The sequence below is a fragment of the Parambassis ranga genome, chromosome 2, assembly GCF_900634625.1.
Source record: "Parambassis ranga chromosome 2, fParRan2.1, whole genome shotgun sequence".
Lineage (NCBI taxonomy): Eukaryota > Metazoa > Chordata > Actinopteri > Ambassidae > Parambassis > Parambassis ranga.
Window position 1 is genome coordinate 39,420,981 of NC_041023.1, and position 18,481 is coordinate 39,439,461.

General features: G+C 41.6%; 1 protein-coding gene across 3 annotated transcripts in view; it reads left to right on the forward strand.

Annotated features, from left to right (window-relative positions):
• The window catches only part of LOC114427341 (rho GTPase-activating protein 6-like), a 43,479-nt gene that overhangs the window by 9,900 nt on the left and 15,098 nt on the right, over positions 1 to 18,481 (forward strand). The window contains exon 1 of one of the 3 annotated variants that reach the window (XM_028395375.1): positions 8,560 to 8,940. The exons of the other annotated variants lie outside the window; for them this stretch is intronic. Within the exon in view, the coding sequence (XP_028251176.1) occupies positions 8,899 to 8,940 (42 nt within the window). The 5' untranslated portion in view covers positions 8,560 to 8,898. Of the gene's footprint in view, positions 1 to 8,559; positions 8,941 to 18,481 lie in introns of those variants that run through there. 3 annotated transcript variants of the gene reach the window in all.

Below are 18,481 nucleotides of genomic sequence, written 5' to 3' on the forward strand. Positions count from 1 at the left end.
ACTCACAAACACACACACACCTGGCTTAGATTAGCCCTGGCTAGCAGGGAGGCTGCGTGTTAATGGAGATTTAATAGGCTCTGAAATGACTTAACCGCAGTCAGTGTGTGTGCGCAGTGTGTGCTTCAGTGTGTATTTTTGATGTTGTCCTGCATGCTTTGTGGCTTTATGAAGTTATTAAATCTTTTCATGTCACTTTCTGTCATCAATCAGGTATTGAAAAGCCAACAAAACAACACAAAACTGGTGTGTGGATTTGGTTACAGAGGACAGGCCAGTTTAGCACCAGCACTGCTGAGGCCATGCTTTTGTTATACAGGCACAATAGGGTTTGCTTGGTATTGAATTTGTGGATAAACTGTGCAGCACCCAACTTTGTCTAAATAAAACTGATCGTATGGATACTTACTGTAATGGTGGCTGTACATAAAGAATCATTAAAATCATTCTGCATAGTTGCTGTTTCTTCTAGGAGGATGTGAAAGCAGCTGAGATGAGGATACTAATGCTAACAAATAGTTCCTGCACAGAATCTCTTCCTGTTTTGCTTTTTTCCATTCCATTTTTCAAGGATTTCTAAATCTCCTTAGACTCTCACCCATTCTGACAGCGAGGTCCTGCCTGTTGCCATGGCAACAACTCAGTGAGGTAAACAGTGCCGCTGACCCTGGCTGTAGCAGTGAGAACAAAGAAAGCATCCTTCTAGAACGTAAGCATCAGAGATAGTTTATGTGTTGAAAGGCTCTGACGCAGTCGCCACAAGTTCTCGGCAGTGGAAAGAAAAGAAAATCAGACAAGGACACTGAAATTATAAATAGAACGAACAATAGCGACGTATTGTTGTGAACATACGTCATTTACCTTCATACGGTACCTGAGCTGACATTATGGCAGTACAATGTTATTCACAGGCCAGATTGAGAGTGGTGGAGTGGTGCTTAAAGGGAACATTTACATTTCTGAGCATGCACAGGGAATTCTGTGCAAACTGTGTCACCTCTGTCTGCCTACGTCATGTTTTATGGGGAAAAAAGCCTAAATCACTGACGTTTATGGCTTCTCTTTTTATTTCCCACTATATATGGCAGGGTAAATTCAACAAGTGCAGCACAGGTCTTAAACATCAGTCCTGAACTCCTTCGAGAAATTGAGGATGATTTATGACTCTGGCCAAACAAAGTGATACACACATAGATAAGATGCAAGCTGGAGGAATGTCTGTAACAGTGGAACACATATGGATCATTAGCAGTACCAAACTCAGATGAATTAAAAATGAATAAAAATGTGGCAATTTAATGGTGAAGTCTGTTTAACAAACTGGTAACCTGCAATTTAAGATGAAGGGCATATGTCTAAGAATGGACAAATACTCCCTCTCCAACACACACACACAACAAAAAAGAGTGTACTTTGAGCTACATATCAGCTTGACAGGTTGGAACATGCACTTATTTAATGTTAAAATGATCCAACAGAGGGAATAACGAGTGCACAGCCAGAGCGTGTGTGTTTGCTTTAGTGTGTGTGTGTGTGTGTGTGTGTGTATAGCATGATATGAGGTGGTGGGAGTGTGGGTGGGGCCAACAGGGGAGTCAAGCTTAGATTCCAGCTGCATTCCAGAGACAGAAAAAGAGATGGGATGGATCTATCAACCCCCACCTCCTGTCTCTCCTCTTTTTACTTCTTTCTTTCTTCTCATCAGATGCCTCCACCCAAACACACATTCACACACATTCACACACACACACACACAGAAGCTCATGTTAAACCACATGACAATACTGTCTGGAAAATCAAAAACCTCCTCAAACATTATGAGCATTTGAGTGAAAGGTTGCGTTTATGCTGTGTTTCCAAATTTAGATGTTTCAGTGGTCAAATCCAAATCAGACAAAGTAAATGTTTAAAGTCATTGTAGACAAGTTTTTCTGGATGAGTTCTTTTAGGACAAATTGTTAAAGTAGAAGAACAATTTACAAGTGGAGCATACCACAGCAATGCAAGACTAATGGGAAGAAAACCCTGACACTTGAAAGTGCCTGTTTTTTTTTGAAGGATAGGATAGAATAGCTGGTGATTTTTGTTATTGCTAAATATCCAAACGAATATGCTTGTTGCATATTTGGATGAATCAACAGCTTTGTCTTTTGCCCTTATTATCAGTGTAAGGATAAAAGCACCACTGCCGCCTGTGAACAGAGCATTCCTAGAAGGCCGCTGTGTTTATACTGCAGACTAAATATTTATACCATGAGCAGAGAAGAGCCGCTCATTTTGCCTTTGGTAAAGGTTTGACAGGCTTCAGGTCTAGGTGACTTTACATGCACTGTGTATACAGCTATGCAAACATGTACTGTACATATAGCATGCCGTGTTGGTGCTCCAGCCAGTAGTAAAGAAATGAGTATTGGAAAAATCTGAGGAATCTAAATACACGCAAACATAAACATGGTTGAAGGGTATGTGCAAGCACTGTCACTTGTGCCCATTTGTTTTCGCTGACAAGGTTCAACTGGGTTCATAGAGGCCTGACCAACGACAGAGCTGTAGCAACTAAAACACAATGTTTAGCTGCATTTAAATGTAATATGGTAGTTTCTTGTTCTGCAAATGAAAGAGTGAGTTGTCAGAAGAGTTGGGGTGAAATTGGGTGAAGGGTGGGATGGAACGTAAGGCGCAGAAAGAAGAGACAGAAGAAAGAAATATGAGTTAAAATAGAAAGAAAGAACGGGGAAGGTGTGGCAGAGAAAGAGATATGACTCCAGGGAGGAAGAGGGAGAGAAGGGCAGAGGTTAACGGAAATATTTCCATCGCAACAGATCTTGTGTCACTGAAACATACTGAATTTTATGAGATGCTTTAACAGCTTCATAAAGAAGCACAAGGGTAGAACAGGGCAGGTTAACTGGGGCTGTATGTATTTAAAACCAACAGGAGAGTCAAACATCCCCAAATGGGCATTAATAGATTTCAAACATCCATGATGGCAGATTCATACACACAAAAGCCTGTGTCCAAACAAGCACACTGCTGACAAAGTGGATACAGAGAGATGCTATCCTGAACCAACACACTCACACCACATCACCGAGTGAAGTCTTTACTCTATTATTCAAGCCATTCCAACCCTCTCTCTGTCTCCTCTGTTAGTTTACTCAACAGCAGGGCAAAACCATCCACTACAGGCAGAACTGTGTCAGCAACAAAGGACACAAATGAAAAGAAGATGATGTGTTTATGCGGGCATGGAGGTGGAGGTGGAGGTGGTGTTACAGCCGCCTTTCACAGAGGAAGAATGTCTGAATATGCAGGGAAACCTGCCATGTGTTCAAATCTTCCATTAATATTAAGAACCATGTTGATCTGACATCACTCTCCATGTTTCCCATAATGACCCAGACGCTGTCACTTTGGTGCTATGGCAACAAGTCCAGGCTATTTTCTGCTTTCTTGTTGCCAGCAAATGCATCACACAGTGCCAGAACACAGAAATGATTTTCCCACGCTACACTCTGCCATGTTTTCACCAGTAATATCTATTTTTTTCATTTATGTCAGACTGGATATTTAAAAAAATGTGAGATTCATACAGGGCTTAAAATATACTGTTTGTGCATCACATTATATCACAAATACACAACCCAACACACACACACACGCTATCGCAAAAATACACACATCCTTGTTATTGTGCTGTCCGGCACAGCGTGCGAGCTGAGACACCATGGCAACTGTTGTGGCAGACAACATTAAGGAGGCGTGGGAGGTGGGGGACAGTGTGTGTGTGTGTGTGTGTACGTGCGCACATTAAGGTGAAGGACTGGAGCTGAAGTGTCCGTACAGCCTTTATCATACAGACAATGATGCCATTCAGCGGCACTTGAGGGATGAGCGGGTTATGTTTTTGTCAGGCTCCATATGAATTGCGGTGTTTCTCATTATGTCCAAGATAAACATGAAATTAAATAGGAGGGCGCTGACAATGTGATCAAACGCACACATGCAAAATATTACAGCCAGATTAGAAGGCATCAAATGTGTTGTAGTGCTTTGTTGCTATGGTAGCCAAAAAAAACACATGAAATAGACAGAAATGTGATCATGTGTCATTTTTTTTTTGGAATCAGCACATAATGTCAGGGAGAAGGCAGAAAGACAGATAGAAGGGCAGATGGATTTTAGGTGGAAGGTCAGATTAGCATCAGCAGACAGATGAGGAGAAACACAAACTGAGCAGACATCGCTAACAAAAAGCTGACTTTCTTCCTCTGCAATGATGTCACTAAAAGCTGGGTGATGACAACACCCGGTCTTGGAGGTATGCATGCTGACACGTCAAACACCTGTACACACAACTTACTTCATATCAATCTGAAAGCATGAACTCTCATGTCACACGGTGAAGCACTTGCTCCTAAATGCTCCACCAGGTGACAGGGTCAACGAGGTTTTCAACAATGAATGTTTCATCTGGGACAAAGCCAAGACTACATTTACTGCCTTCAATTCGTCGGAAAATATTTTTTTATCCACGTTCTATTCAAGAATATCGTCATGTACATTGCACTTTCCTGAGCAGGAAATGGCCCCAAAAAGAAACAAAAGCATTAGTATAAGAGAGGGAATGCTGACATGTGATAGCAAGATGCTCTTTATGTTTAGAGAGCTTGATATGCAAACAAGGGTCAAAATACAATAAAACAAAAATGTTAGAGAATTATGGATCAGTAGCTGATGAGTAACTGACGTTAATGACGGTAACTGAATGTGATTTAATTTCTGTACACCGTGGACCTGCTTGACTTTAATGTCCTAGGCAGCTTAATCTCCTTAAATTTAATGCAGTTTTGAACAGACTGTTCTGCCGCCTTCTCCGGACACTTAGCACTCAGCTAATATGAACTTAATCACAGAACATAGTAATAGTAATCATAGAACAGTGTGTGCACCTATCTTCACTTTAATATTTCAGAAGTCAAATAAGCACACATAGTCTGCAGGTCCACGTCACTTAAATCATGGTCTAATGGAGGTGTGTATATGTATATCAATGCATGGCTAGCACCCAAATCCTTTACTTACATCCCTGCCTCACATCCCGCCCCCCTCTCTCTATTGGCCATCAGGACAGAGTATGGAAATTTAGGACAAGTGGGTTGGCCTGTTGATAGAAGCGTCCAGATTGAATCCAGACCCATGCCGTCGTCGCTTTGTGTGTGTGTCTTCTCTTTGGTAGATGTTGAGTGATCGGTTCCTCTAAAAAACATTCTGCCAGACGATGGTTGACTCCGGCTCGTGGTCTCTTACCAAAATATAATTTGTTAGTTTTGCGTGACTTCACCATTTACCTCTCAAGTGAGGGGGTGAACCCACGTTGTTGGAAAGGCACTGTCTTCTGCTCTCTGTTACACACACACACACAAACATTCCCCAGTTCTGAGGTCATCCCCCAGAGCTGCTTTGTGCAGCTCCTGCTGTAAATTCGTTTATGTGTGCCCAGATTTTACCACCACCCCCTCGCACGTTCCCCTCTCTACTATTTTCTGTCTCCTAAGCTATTCTTTGGGCTGTTTTGTGAAGTCAAGATCAAAGTTCAATGTCGAAAAGAAGAGGTAAAAATCGAAGACAACAAGCTAAAAGAAGGCACACGTATACCTATAGGGACTAGTGTTTCTGCTACATATTTGTCTGAAGGTAAAATGCATGCCACAGACACATTTTATCCTAAAGGCCTTGATTTAAAGGGGAGAAAAACTACCTGTGGAACGTAACAATGGGAACACAAATCCATCCTTCAGGACACCAGTGGACACGGGAATGATTAGAAACCACCTAGTGCAAGTAGAATATTTCTGAAAGGATTCTAAGACACTCTTCAGATCACACATTGAGACTGACCTTTCTGGCTGAACTATAACTCTCGACCCTCTGCTCAGAGCGCAGTGAGTGTGTACATCTCAGTCTTGCAACATCTATTTTGTGACTCTTTATTAAACATGTCGAAGGCCCTGCAGGATTTTTCTCTGTCATTTACTGGAGCGTCTTAAAGCACTTTAACAGAATACTTTCCGTTTGATGAGAGTGATTTCACAACTCAGGCATTCGGCCTTTGGGAAGGGGGTTCTGCACCTCTCGACCAAATGATGTAAACATTAGCGTTTTGCCACTCACAGAATCATTTACCATACAGCACTGGAATTATAGGCTGCAAAACAATACTGCTGATCTTTCATCTAAAGGAGGTGTGTTTACTGCTCATATATAGGTGTTTTTCTATTCAGCTATTATAAGTGCAAAAGAAAACAGGCCATGATAAATCACATTTCATCTCATACTGCTTTCAGCATCATTTCATCATGATACAAGGAGTGAAAGGATTTGTAGCGTCAGGCATCCACAATAGTTAACTACTGTATTCAGAAGTGCACTAGCAGATGATCTAATGTTATCTATACATGTCTGTCTGTTTCTCTTCTCCTCATGCTCTCCTCCTTGCACTCCCTCTCCTTCAGCCAGCCCTCCTTCCATCACAGACTCTAAGTGTGTGTAAGCCACGGAGCCACTGAATCACCATTTTAGGAGACATTAAACCCCTCCTATAGGACCATAAAGCACTTCTTCTCACCTTAAGAGTGCATCAGCTATGTATCTTTCTCCTCCTACACTGATGCATCTCAGGTTTTATGTATGTGTGTTTCCCTGATGAAACTATTTTACAAACATTTCCAATCATCAGCTGAGAAGCAAGGTATAAAAGCCATAACTAGTAATGTCATTACAATATAAAGACTTGTTTTGCTGACACACATGTGGATATTCTGATGGTGGGTCATTTTGTAGTCATTTTTAATGAGAGTGACTTTTACGCCAAATTACTTGCAGCTGCTGGTTATATAACTAAAATCTGACCAAAACTTTAAAAAAAATTACTAATGTGGACTTTTCCTCCCCATGCTAGGAGGAGGTGTGCATGCAGTTAGAAGGTGCATGTGAATTCACAAATGTAAATTATTAGAGAGACCTTTAAACCTGCATTTACAGTGATCTGATAAGAAGCAGCACAAACAGGTTTTCTATGGTAACTTTAACACAGCAGCAATGTTCTGATGATGCCTGTGTGAGATACTGGTTTATGGCTGGAGTCAGACATCAGGAGTCTATCTGCTAATTCCAGATTTTAAAGTCCCTGTTAACTTCACAGCATTCTTTAAATTACAGCATATCTTATCAGCAGACTTTTTGTCACTCACCCGTTCACACCTTCTGTATATAAAATTCAGGCAAAGAACCTTTCTCAGTAAAACCAGCCCTGCAGAGCAAATGGTTTTTATTAAGGCCAGCTCAAGCCACTTTGTCCTTGATAAAAGCAGGTTACGCTCTATTTGCTTTGCATTACTTCCATTTTTTATCAGACTGGACGCAATTGGAGTCTTTTGACACATATTGCCCAACACTGGTTCCACATTAAGTATTACATAAACCTCCTCGCCTGTCGTTTGGTGGATGAGCCTAGCATGGTTAGTCTTAAGAGCATATTTTGGGACACCTGACTTTTACAATGAAAGCAACTGATCACTGCTTTAGTTCTGTGGTTTCTCTGGTATATTCTCTCTACTGTGATGTATTTCCTGCAGTTATTAGAGCCACAGTAAGCAATCTGTCACAGCAAGGAGAGAAAAATGTTTGTCTAAAATATCAACTTTCCAAAAACTGTTACATAAACTGTTCTGGGGCAGCTGCAAATGTGAAGAAATTAGATGCTAAATCCTCTTATTTAATACAGAAATAGCAAAGTGCACATCAGTTTTTTTTGTCTTTAAACAAAATAGTGAAATTCTGAGTGGCAGATTTATGTCAGTCTACATGCCGCTTCCTCCTACCTCGCTGCAATAACAGTTCTGTGTCATAAACTCTCCAAAAAAAAGTCAAGTCTTATCAACTGTGGAGCTCCATTTGTGGGTAACTGACATGAAAACATTTGAGCAGCCCTGCTGTTGATAATCAAAATCTTCTTTACTGCTGGTCCTCCTCCTGCTCCTCCAGTGCCCCTCCCATCCTTCTCTTGCTCACTCTGTATTTTTCAGCTGTCAATTCACCCAGGAACACTGGAACTGTGACCGGGAGTAGATGTGCTTCCCTTCAAAATAAAAGAATGTCGTTTTCAAAGGCCATGAGACTATAGTGTAAATAGATGCAAAAAATAATTGTTACAAGTTTGAAGAATGTGTTATTGCCATATTTCGTGCTGCTTGATGGGGTTTATCAGAAAGTTATGCTAATTATTAAGAGAACCACATTACCAATAAACAGTGAGTCTTTTTTTCTGTAAAACTATTGTACTGTGTATTGAACATCTCAGGATAATTATTGCCTATATATGGATGATTTATGGATGATTTATTTTAATACATCCTCTGGTTCCTTGATTAGAGTCATTTGAAGCTGTTGGTTTGTGTGACAGATGAATATAGGTGCTGTACTTTATTTTGAAAATATAAACCGGAAGTTGAGAGCGTACCGGTGCTGCCTTGCTGGTTTGTCTCTGCCTCTCATCGTTTAGGTTCAGCATCTGTCTTCACCCAGAGTGCACGGGGCGCGCAGTATGGATCCGTTACGCACGACGCGCTTTGGTGTCCTTTCAGGCACGGATGGCTTTCTGATGCGCGTTTCTGACCGGTGTAGAGGCGTCAACTCTTAAACGAGGCTCTGCTTAGGCATGCGGTTACAAAAAGTCCGAAGTTTCTGGTTTGTCTTTCATGTAGAGGAATAAGAAGAAGACCGAAGTGATCCGCGGAGTTTTTTCTACGAGACGCGCACACTTTTTTGGACTTTAGGATATCATTTATTGCAGCTAATTTTTGTGTGTTTACTATATGTGGATACTTAATCGGGACGATGGGAGACTCCGTGTTCCTCGACAGGCAAAATTCCTACCTTGTAAGTACTCTTGTTATAAGGCATAAATTAATGAGAAAGCACATTAGGGCTCACACCTTCTGCTGCCTGCGCGCTCACGCATGCTGTGTTTTATGATGTTGATATCCTGCATGCATATGATTAAAAAGACACGTTTACATATAGGATTTAAACAAACTCAGGGTGTCAGTGACAGAAACAGAAAGTTGAAACTGAGCAGAGCAAATGGGGCCTCAACATGCAAAGACTTCCTGCGATGGAACGTTTTAGATGACATGTGGTGCACAGAGCACGCACATATTCAGCCACACAAGACCACACATGTTTCCTGGTTTGAAGAGGAGACTTTTAGCTCAGCACAGACACAGAAACACAGTGTCAGAGTGTCTGTGGAGAGACACACAGATGTTGTGTCTTGACACTGTACACGGTGGCCAGATGATGAAGGCAAAACATACCGATATGGGTCAAGGCCGTGTGGATTGATGAGAGTTTCTGATGAGAACTGCACCTCCAAAATGAAACTCTCAGCATTCTGCGGCTCATTTCTGACTATTTTGCAAATTTCTGACAGAGATTAGAAAGTGTTGCAGAACAGGTTCATTTAAATGTGGGAACTTGCTATAATTTTATCATCCACTCTTCAGTCCCCTCCTGTTTCCATGTCTCCTCCTCCTCCTCCTCCTCCTTCTCCTCTCCACTGGTGAGGAGTCCTCTGCTGACTGCTCCAGCGGTCTGTCTGCTCTTTATGAGCAATGTTTTTGTGGCTGGAAGCCCTCATAAAGCTGCAAGAATTGATTGGAAAACAATACAATTTTCTTTGGCTCGGCTGGCACCCCACTTTGGTCTGGATTAAAGCTTTATAGCAGGGCTGTGTGGTGTGAACATCATTACCACAGTAATGTGTCTTAAAATGTATCCACACACAGACTGATGGGGCTTCAGCACACTGGCCAGATTGTTGTCGATGTAATTCTTCACCCCAGTGCATGTCAAATGAAATCAGATGTATCTGGACTCTAATTTGTTAATTGATGTTAATGGTAGAAAATCATGCTGAAAGACCTCATGTCTGATCAGATTGGATTTGGGGACAAAACTAATGTTTTTATAATGTCAAAGACACAACACGGAGGTATCCTGCATGATTGCATCTTTTGTTTTTGTTTAAGTAAATGCAGTGTAAGCATCCGAAATGAGTTCGCTAGCATCACCATCAAATGTGCAGGTTGTGGTTTGTCATTATTCCAATTAGATGCCACCCTGTGGAAGCTCTCCTTGTTTAGGTCAAATTGGAAGGAGAAGGGATTGATGTATATACTTTTAGTTTTATATTCTACTGAGCTTGGGATATTTGGAGGAAGAGGCTAGGTAAATGAGCACCTGGACTACTTTGCTTAGTCAGCTGGCACTCTGGCCTGGAAGCAAATAAGAAGCAGAAGATGGATAGTAGAAGCTAGTAGAAGCTAGCTTTTGAGTTGATTGAACACAGCAGCAAGCCTTACCTGAAAGGGCCGCACTTCTGTCGGCACAAAAAGAGGCGAGGCCTGTCTACCTGGCAGCACCATCTGTTGCTAAACATCATCTCTGAAAGCAAAGATACAAGAGCCTACACATGTCTACAGTGTAGATAACTGCATCACAACACAGTTTCTGTTGAAAATATTTCAGAAACTTTTGCCTTTACTGCTTCTCAGTCCTGCCCTGACCTGAGGACACACTATTTAGTAAGTGGGTTTGATGAGTTTATATATACACACTTGGCAAAGTTTCTCTTGATGCTCGCAAAACTATAAAAGTCTGGCAAATTAATTCAACAATGCAAGTCATTTGCCAAGCTGTAAAAGAATATAGTTTGCATTGGAAAATGTGGCTGAACAGGAGTCAGCCTACTTTGTGGAGGCCTTATAAGGTAAGACATTTATTTAGACAGTATCTATTGATTATAAACATATCAAATCTTTACTCAGGAAACCTTAAACCACCATTGTAATAAAAAAAAAACAGCCGGTAAAGGAGTGAGTTATGTCCTGACTGTGCATCACAATCAAATACACGCGTGTGTGCAGCCAGGCTGCACATTTCTGTGTCATAAATCTTCAACACTTTGTTAAACTTGGTACAAGAAAGCCTCGAAAATATGACAAAGAGGTTGTAGATGAAAGTGTGTTAATGGAGGATTATGCCCTTCACGGTCCTGATGATAAACAAATGCGAGTCACTGTCATCCCTGCCAGAGCAGATAAATATTTCAGATTCTAGGTTAACAGATTGGAGGAAAAACAGGGATGGAGAGCCAGAAAGGGAGTGAGAGAGATGTGTAAAAGCACCTTGCAGTTGCCAGTGTGTAAATGTTTAATCCCCTGACACAGCAGCCATGCATCTGTTCCACTTGTACTGACGTGCGATGAATTTTGCTTATGGCGTCATGGCATTGTACTAATGGAATACCATCAGGGATAACAGAACAGTCTGGACTGATCACTCAGCACATGTCTTGGAAGGAATTTGTTTTGCAGCATATTGCAGATTACAGGTTTACGTGGTATTACGAGGATTATAAGAATGATACACAGGCAACCTTTTAGTCAACGTAAACAAGATTCATCACCCGTAAAACCCTTTAAAAATGTCAAGAGGAACAAATCATTCTTATTGTTATGGTTTATCAGATAAAAAAATATCAGGCTTCTAATTCATTCTCACTGCTATAAAATCACTTCAACTTTTAGGTGAGTAGATTAATCAGTCTCGTCTGCATCAGCCAGACTGATTCATCTTCAGCAGGTGAGCCATTAACTCATTTTACGCAACTAAACAAATGATGCACCACATCAGTCCAGGCAGGAATCAAGTCACTAATCAAGTGTTCACCATGAAAACAAATCCTGGAGAGCAGCCAGCTGATAGCTAAGTAATACATTGAAAGCTTGTTTTATCATTCAAATGAAAAAAAAAACAATTTCAGAATACAGTGCCGATTGTGGCTTTCAGAGCAAGAACGATGCTCAAAGAGTGTGACAGTCTTGATGCTGAGGTGCAATTGATTTTTGATCACCTCAAACAGGAAGAGGTCCTCTGAGGATGCAGACAAGGCGGGTGCGGATGAAGTGATTACCTTCCTCTGCTATTGACTGCTTCATCTTTGACTCCCCTTGTGTTGGAGGAAATCTATCTTCCTCTTACCTGCTGATGTGTGTGACCTTGTTCTATTGCAGCAGGTGTGTTTGACTTCCCTGCCGCTCTGGCAGATAAAAGGGGTTCCTTCTTTCCTGAATGATGTTAATTCTGATCTCAAGTGCGTAAAGGCCATGAACAGCTGTGCATGTGTGTGTCTGCATCAGCTGAGCATCTAAGTCATCAACACACAAGTTCATTTACACTGATTACATTAAGTTTTCCGACTGACCCAAGTGGAGCAAGCGTAGGCATTTTGTACACAGGAATGTACAGTAGCCTGTCAGTCCAAATTCAGGGAGAAATTCAAGTGTTAACAGACTGCTTTTCAGGGCTTGTTGACCTTTTGTCTTGGCATTCTTTGTTTGTGATTTTTGCTCTGCACTGTTCCAGCATGGTGGGACAAGAAAAAAGAGGAAAACAAACAAACAAACAAAAAACTACACGTTCCACAGCCGCCACTTTTGGCCCGTCATGACAACACTGTCCATCCCCCATTTTTCTTTCTAAACCCTGTCAGGGAAAGGCACTTGTTTTATTATCAACAGCGAAAGAGGAGTCCGCCCTCCTCAAAGACTTGACTTTTTATGGAGACGCTCAAAGGCTGAGGGGGAAAACAGAGCTGAGGAGAAGGTTCTGGCGAGATCTGATGCTGTTTGTGGAGGGAGCTTCCACACGCAGGATTCGGCCTCTGAACCTCGACAAAAATATGCACTCTAGATGTTTTAAGGATTTGTAGCGGACACTCCTGTCCTGCTTTCTTCATCACAGGCATTCTGTCTTCCGACAGAGTTAGGGGATTTGGTCAGTAGGCTAAAGAAAGGCATGTTTCCTGGCTGTTTGTGTAAGAGCCATGAGGGCATGATGTCAATCAGCATGTTGCTGTGTGAAGTATTACATCATCGTTGGGGTATGTTTCAGGACTGTAACGGCGTGTTTTCCTAGATTTGCCTGCACTGCAGAATGGAGTCAAGGCAGAAGAAATGATTCTAAGTTGGAGCAGAACTTTATGCTGAACAACGAGAACATATTGTGCCGTCCCGAAGAGAAATCCCTGCTGATGTTTTCAACACCTCAGACAGCTGTTGCTCTCCATATGACCTTAGCAACACAGCCATGCCAAAACCAGCGAGAGCTGTTGAAGCTCATCAGAATACATTATACTGCTTTGCACATTTTAGCATTTTTTAGCATTATCCTCTAATGAGGATAATGTTAGTTCTCTTTAGGTTCCATAAGAAGCCACAAAGATCAGGACGGGGTCACAACAACAACAGTGTGTCTCTGCAGGTCAACAGGCACGAGGCAAAGTCTTTGCCGTGGCCATCACACACACAACAGAGATCTTGTTTAACATAACCTTTATGGATGAGGGCCAAGTATACAATGTCACATCTGTGCTGCAGCTTCACACACACACACACAGTAACTCCAAATTTCAAGAAACAAGACCAGACTGATCCCTTGGAAAGATGTGCAAATACACGCCCCTTTGGTCAATGATGGTTCAAGTCCACACTCACAACTAGCTGTACTAGTCTGGTTTACAGTAAAGCTTGGTGCCAACATCATAGCTAATGCAACTTATGCTGATGTTTCAAAATGTGGTTTTTAAAACAGCTCATCAAGATCAGTCTGTCAGATTATCTGATGGAGTGTATGTGTACGTGACTTGTGCTCCGGCCATTGATCATCACTGATTGTAGACAAAGCAGAAAAAACACACAGACAGACAGACAAGTGAAGTCAGATGGACTCCAGTTTCCAGCCTGGTGACATATCAGAGGAAATATTCCACATCAGACAATATGATGCCAGGAATAACACAGATTTTTGTGACGAGAATAACACGCACATTTGGTGTATTGGGGGGGGGGGGGACGCATGTTGCACCCCGGTATGCTTGGGCAGAGTCCTGTGATGTGTGTGTGTGTCCGTCCATTTGAACTGGTAGCTTGTGTGTAGACTGGAACGAGGCTTGACCCAGGGGTTCAAGGGGCCTTTTACTAAGACTGGATTAGCTGCTCTCAAGGCTGCCACTGGAATGTGAGGATCAACAAGTCTGTTGTGGCAGTGCATGCACACACACACACGCCCCTATACACACTCACTATTTACCTTCCAGCCTATTACTCTCTATTAATAAGCCTCCACTCTTCCTTTGCTCCTTCCTCCTGCTTTTTTCACTGAGAGTTTATCTGAAATTGGATTTGAAGAAACCAGTGCAGGGGACACGAGGAACTAAGCAGCTATTTTTATCATTAGTGTATGGATTTAAATGAAGATGAATTCATATTTAGTTTGACTCTTGCATGCCTGCATCTTCACTCATTCATGCAGCTCTCATTTGCAATAAAAGTTTATACACATGTGGCATTCATGTCACGAATTCATGAGCATTGTGTTTTCAAAGGAAAGTCTTTTGAAAACACAATGCCAGTCTGTCTCTGTAATGCACTGATATGTTAGACAAACAAAATTCCACATGTTTGTGGTCTGGACAAACAGGCTGCTAAAGGTAAAGAAAGGTTTTCGGTTTTGTCTTGATTTCAACATGTTTCTTCGGAAGGTCAAAGTTATGCTGGATGAGGAAACCACACATTCCACACCATCTCTTTAATTTCTCTCATGTTGTCAAAGACAGACAAAGGCTCTTTTTGTTTTAAAGTGATCATTTGACACTTTGACTTGACACCGCTACAATAAACTACACCTGATGGTGCTCACAAAAGCAGCGCCAGCAGTGAAGGTGATAAGTACTTTGCTGTGTTCATTAAACACCCCATTAGCACTTATCAGTCTCTACACTCAGTCATTTCTGTTAGCACTTTACAGCGTTCATTGCTGGCCCACGTTCATACACACACACACACACACACACACACACACGTTTCGGTCAGTTGAAGGTTGACTGGTGGGTAGGGCGGGACAGCAAGCAAGCACTGTGTTCATTCTCTTTCCGCTAGAAAATCAATAATAGACCAGCTGACCCACTGCTGACCTGTGTTCCACGTGCACACATAAAGGCATGTACTGTGCAAGGAGAACAAAGCATCGCTGGGCAGTGATGGGTGTGGCGTGGGTTTCCAGGAAGTCACACTTGGATAAAACTTCCTGGACTGTAACAATGCAGATGCTTTTAAATTGTTGATTTAATTACTTTTGAAAAGTTTTCATACCCAATCACACGTGTATTCAGCAACATCGTCTATTTAAACCCATGATGAGCACTTACAAGCACCAAGCATGATGACTTGAGGCCATTAGTACTCCTGAGGCTAAAATCTGCTTTGTCTCAGCACGGTCATACATTCCAGTCCAGTCATGGAAGACCCTCAGAGTCTGTCGGAATACTGCAAAGTCAGTCCAGACTCCACCTCTTCCTACAGGAAGAGCCTTGGGGTATAAGAGGGGGCCCTTAAGTTGTTTGGAGAGAAAAGATAAAGCGGAACACATTGATTACACTGTTGTCACGTGACAACACTAAAAGAGAAGCTTGCTTTCACCATTTTACACCATCCCTACTACATGTACATGATTACATGTTGTGCATTTCTCTCAAGCAACACAAGCTTTTCCATAAAGCTTTTACAATCTTCCCTTCACATGTAGCATACATGTGCAATCCTCCGAACATACATGTAACTGCATGCGTAGCTCGTGTGCACAAAGTGACTTTAAGCTGTGCGTAAACACTGCCATGTGTTTTGTAAAGTGACCACAGCCCTGTCATCTTCATCTTCAACTTCAATCATCCAGATACCAGAGAAGCTTTACGCTGACTTTACGCTGAACCCGCTGTGTTAAATGGATACAGTGGAGGAAGCACTGAGAGGGGGGAAAAACTACCAGAATGTGCTGCACTTTTGTCGGCTCACATTCTTGCCACCGGTGTGAAAAATATACTAACTATTCCCTAATAGGTTTAGCATATAATTTTACACACATCCATGAAAAGTGGAGAGTGAGGTGTGAAAAATGTGTCTTAACATGAGCACAGGACACACACACACACACATAAGAATGTGCCATTGAAACACTTCAGAGAGGAGCCAGACTGAAATGACGGTTGCAACCCCACCTACATGTCTTCAGTGAGGAAACTTTCTCCATGGTTGCAAAACTGCTCTTCTACAAACAGACTACAAGAGTTTGTAATGAAATTCAACAAGTGGAGAAAGAAAAGAAGACAGACAGCAGCTGTTACAGAAATGACAGATTAACGACACTAGCTACTTGGAATTAGAAATAAATGGCCTGAAATTCTTTACGTGTTTTGACATATAACTGCGGTTGTGTGGCTGTCATGTGTCTCTCTGGGTAGCAGGATGTAACAGGACAAAGCTGTCTATGTGTGAATGCTGTGTGTATCCATGTACTGAAGTGCTTCAAGTTCCTGGCAGCCTGGGAGGTGTTTATTAGGTGTGTGTTAATGTGCACAAAGATGAAACCCAAGTAACCATGACTGCAACTGCCTCACATGTGAATGCATTCTGAATATTTGCCACAGACGCCAGTTCTAATCTCTGGATCTATTTTTTCAAACATTCCACGATTGATGGAGTGACACACTATTTCTTCGGGAGTATGTGTATGTGTGTGTGAGAGATCCCGTTCTCACGGTGCTGACATAGTAGAACACTGAATTTCGATGGGAACGTAATGCCCACGGGGCCACTTACGCAACCATTTTGACTGATTGACAGATAAATTGGACGCACACAGACACACTATGTACTGTATATGTATTGAATGTCTGTCACTGGAGTGAATTAATTGATTCACGTCCATTTTGTACCGGTACACTTCTGGTTCAGACTTATGTCTTACGGTCTTATGGTTTGGTGCCAAAACTTTCTCTTTTTCTCACACACACATGCACAGACATACACACATGCGGCCATCTCTGCTGCTATCAGGCCACAGCCACTGTGCTGTGCTCAATGGATTTTTTCCACTGAATTATAGTAAACACGTACATGGTCACACACACATCACTAAAATGCTTTACTTTCCACTCTGGATTAGTAATGATTAACCAGCTTTATTAGCTCAGCTGCCAGCTAGATTGGTCAGAAAGAGGAGGAGGAGAATTTACAGATTTGTATATAGTGGATTATGAGCATTGAGATAACATACATTCCTTGAATAGAGTTGTGTTTGTGTGTCAGTGTGTGCTTTCAAGGGCAAAGAAATGGAATTGAAATGCTCTACACACACACACACACACACACACACACTACAATGGTCCATACTATATAGGCTGTATAATAAAGACAGTGGATGCTAAAACATGCACACATGAATAGAACAGTGAAATAATCTATGGTTTATATTCTGGCTGGCTGGTTTCGCCACATATTTTGCAAATGAATGAGTTTTGCAAGGCAAAGCAGGGGAGAGGACCAACTTAGCTGTTGAAAAGCAGCAGCTGTACCTGCACTAGTGTTACTATGAATCATTAATAACACTCAAATGTGCATCTTCACACAAAAACTTTGATGTTTTACCTCCCACGAGTCCTATGTATATACAGAAATATCTGTGACAGTAGAGAGAAGGTTACAAGTAAATACGACAATTTACGTAATTTCACTGTCAGTTGTAATTGTTGCAAAAAATCAGGCAGTAGGTCAGCGTTCAAATGCAAACAGGATTGTAATGTCTCAGTGACAGCTGATAGAGAGATACCTTGACAGATTCTGGATGTAATCTATGGTCGGCATCCACACATCGCTTTGAGCCAATACCACACAAATGCACACATTACCTCAACTTCAGTGTTGATACAATACCTGATTTCCTTTGCTTTTACAGCTTATGTAACCATTATGCAAGGCCTTAAGTCTTCAAGGTCGGGCCTCATTACTGCCGCAGGCCTTTCATATTAATCTGTCTTTAAAATGTTTGAAGTTCGCCCGGGGCTTTAGATGTGCTTGCCAATGATTGGTGGTGGGGGGGTATTTGGAGCACACTCTCTAAGGTGCTCATTCTTGTCACAGTGCCAGAAAAGCCTCATTAAATGCAATGGCAGAAAAAAAAGTAATATGTAGTGAAAGCTGATACCCACATTTTAAACTCATTTTTTTATCCTGTATTTCCTCACTAATGTGTGGTAGCTGCTCACAGCCAAAACAAAAATCATTACAGTGAATCATTTTGTGCACATTGTGCCAATAAAAAGCTACAAAAATGACATGTTTACATATAGTAAATTTGATTTTATGGTAAATAGTTGCTGGTGAGGGGGGATTTGATTGCTTTAAAAATGTCAGTGTGTACAAATAAGCATTAAAGCAACTCATAAACTGAATGTAGCCATTCACTGTTGGATTACATTGTGTAACCGTGACATCAAGACCATTATGTGTAGAAGTCAACATAA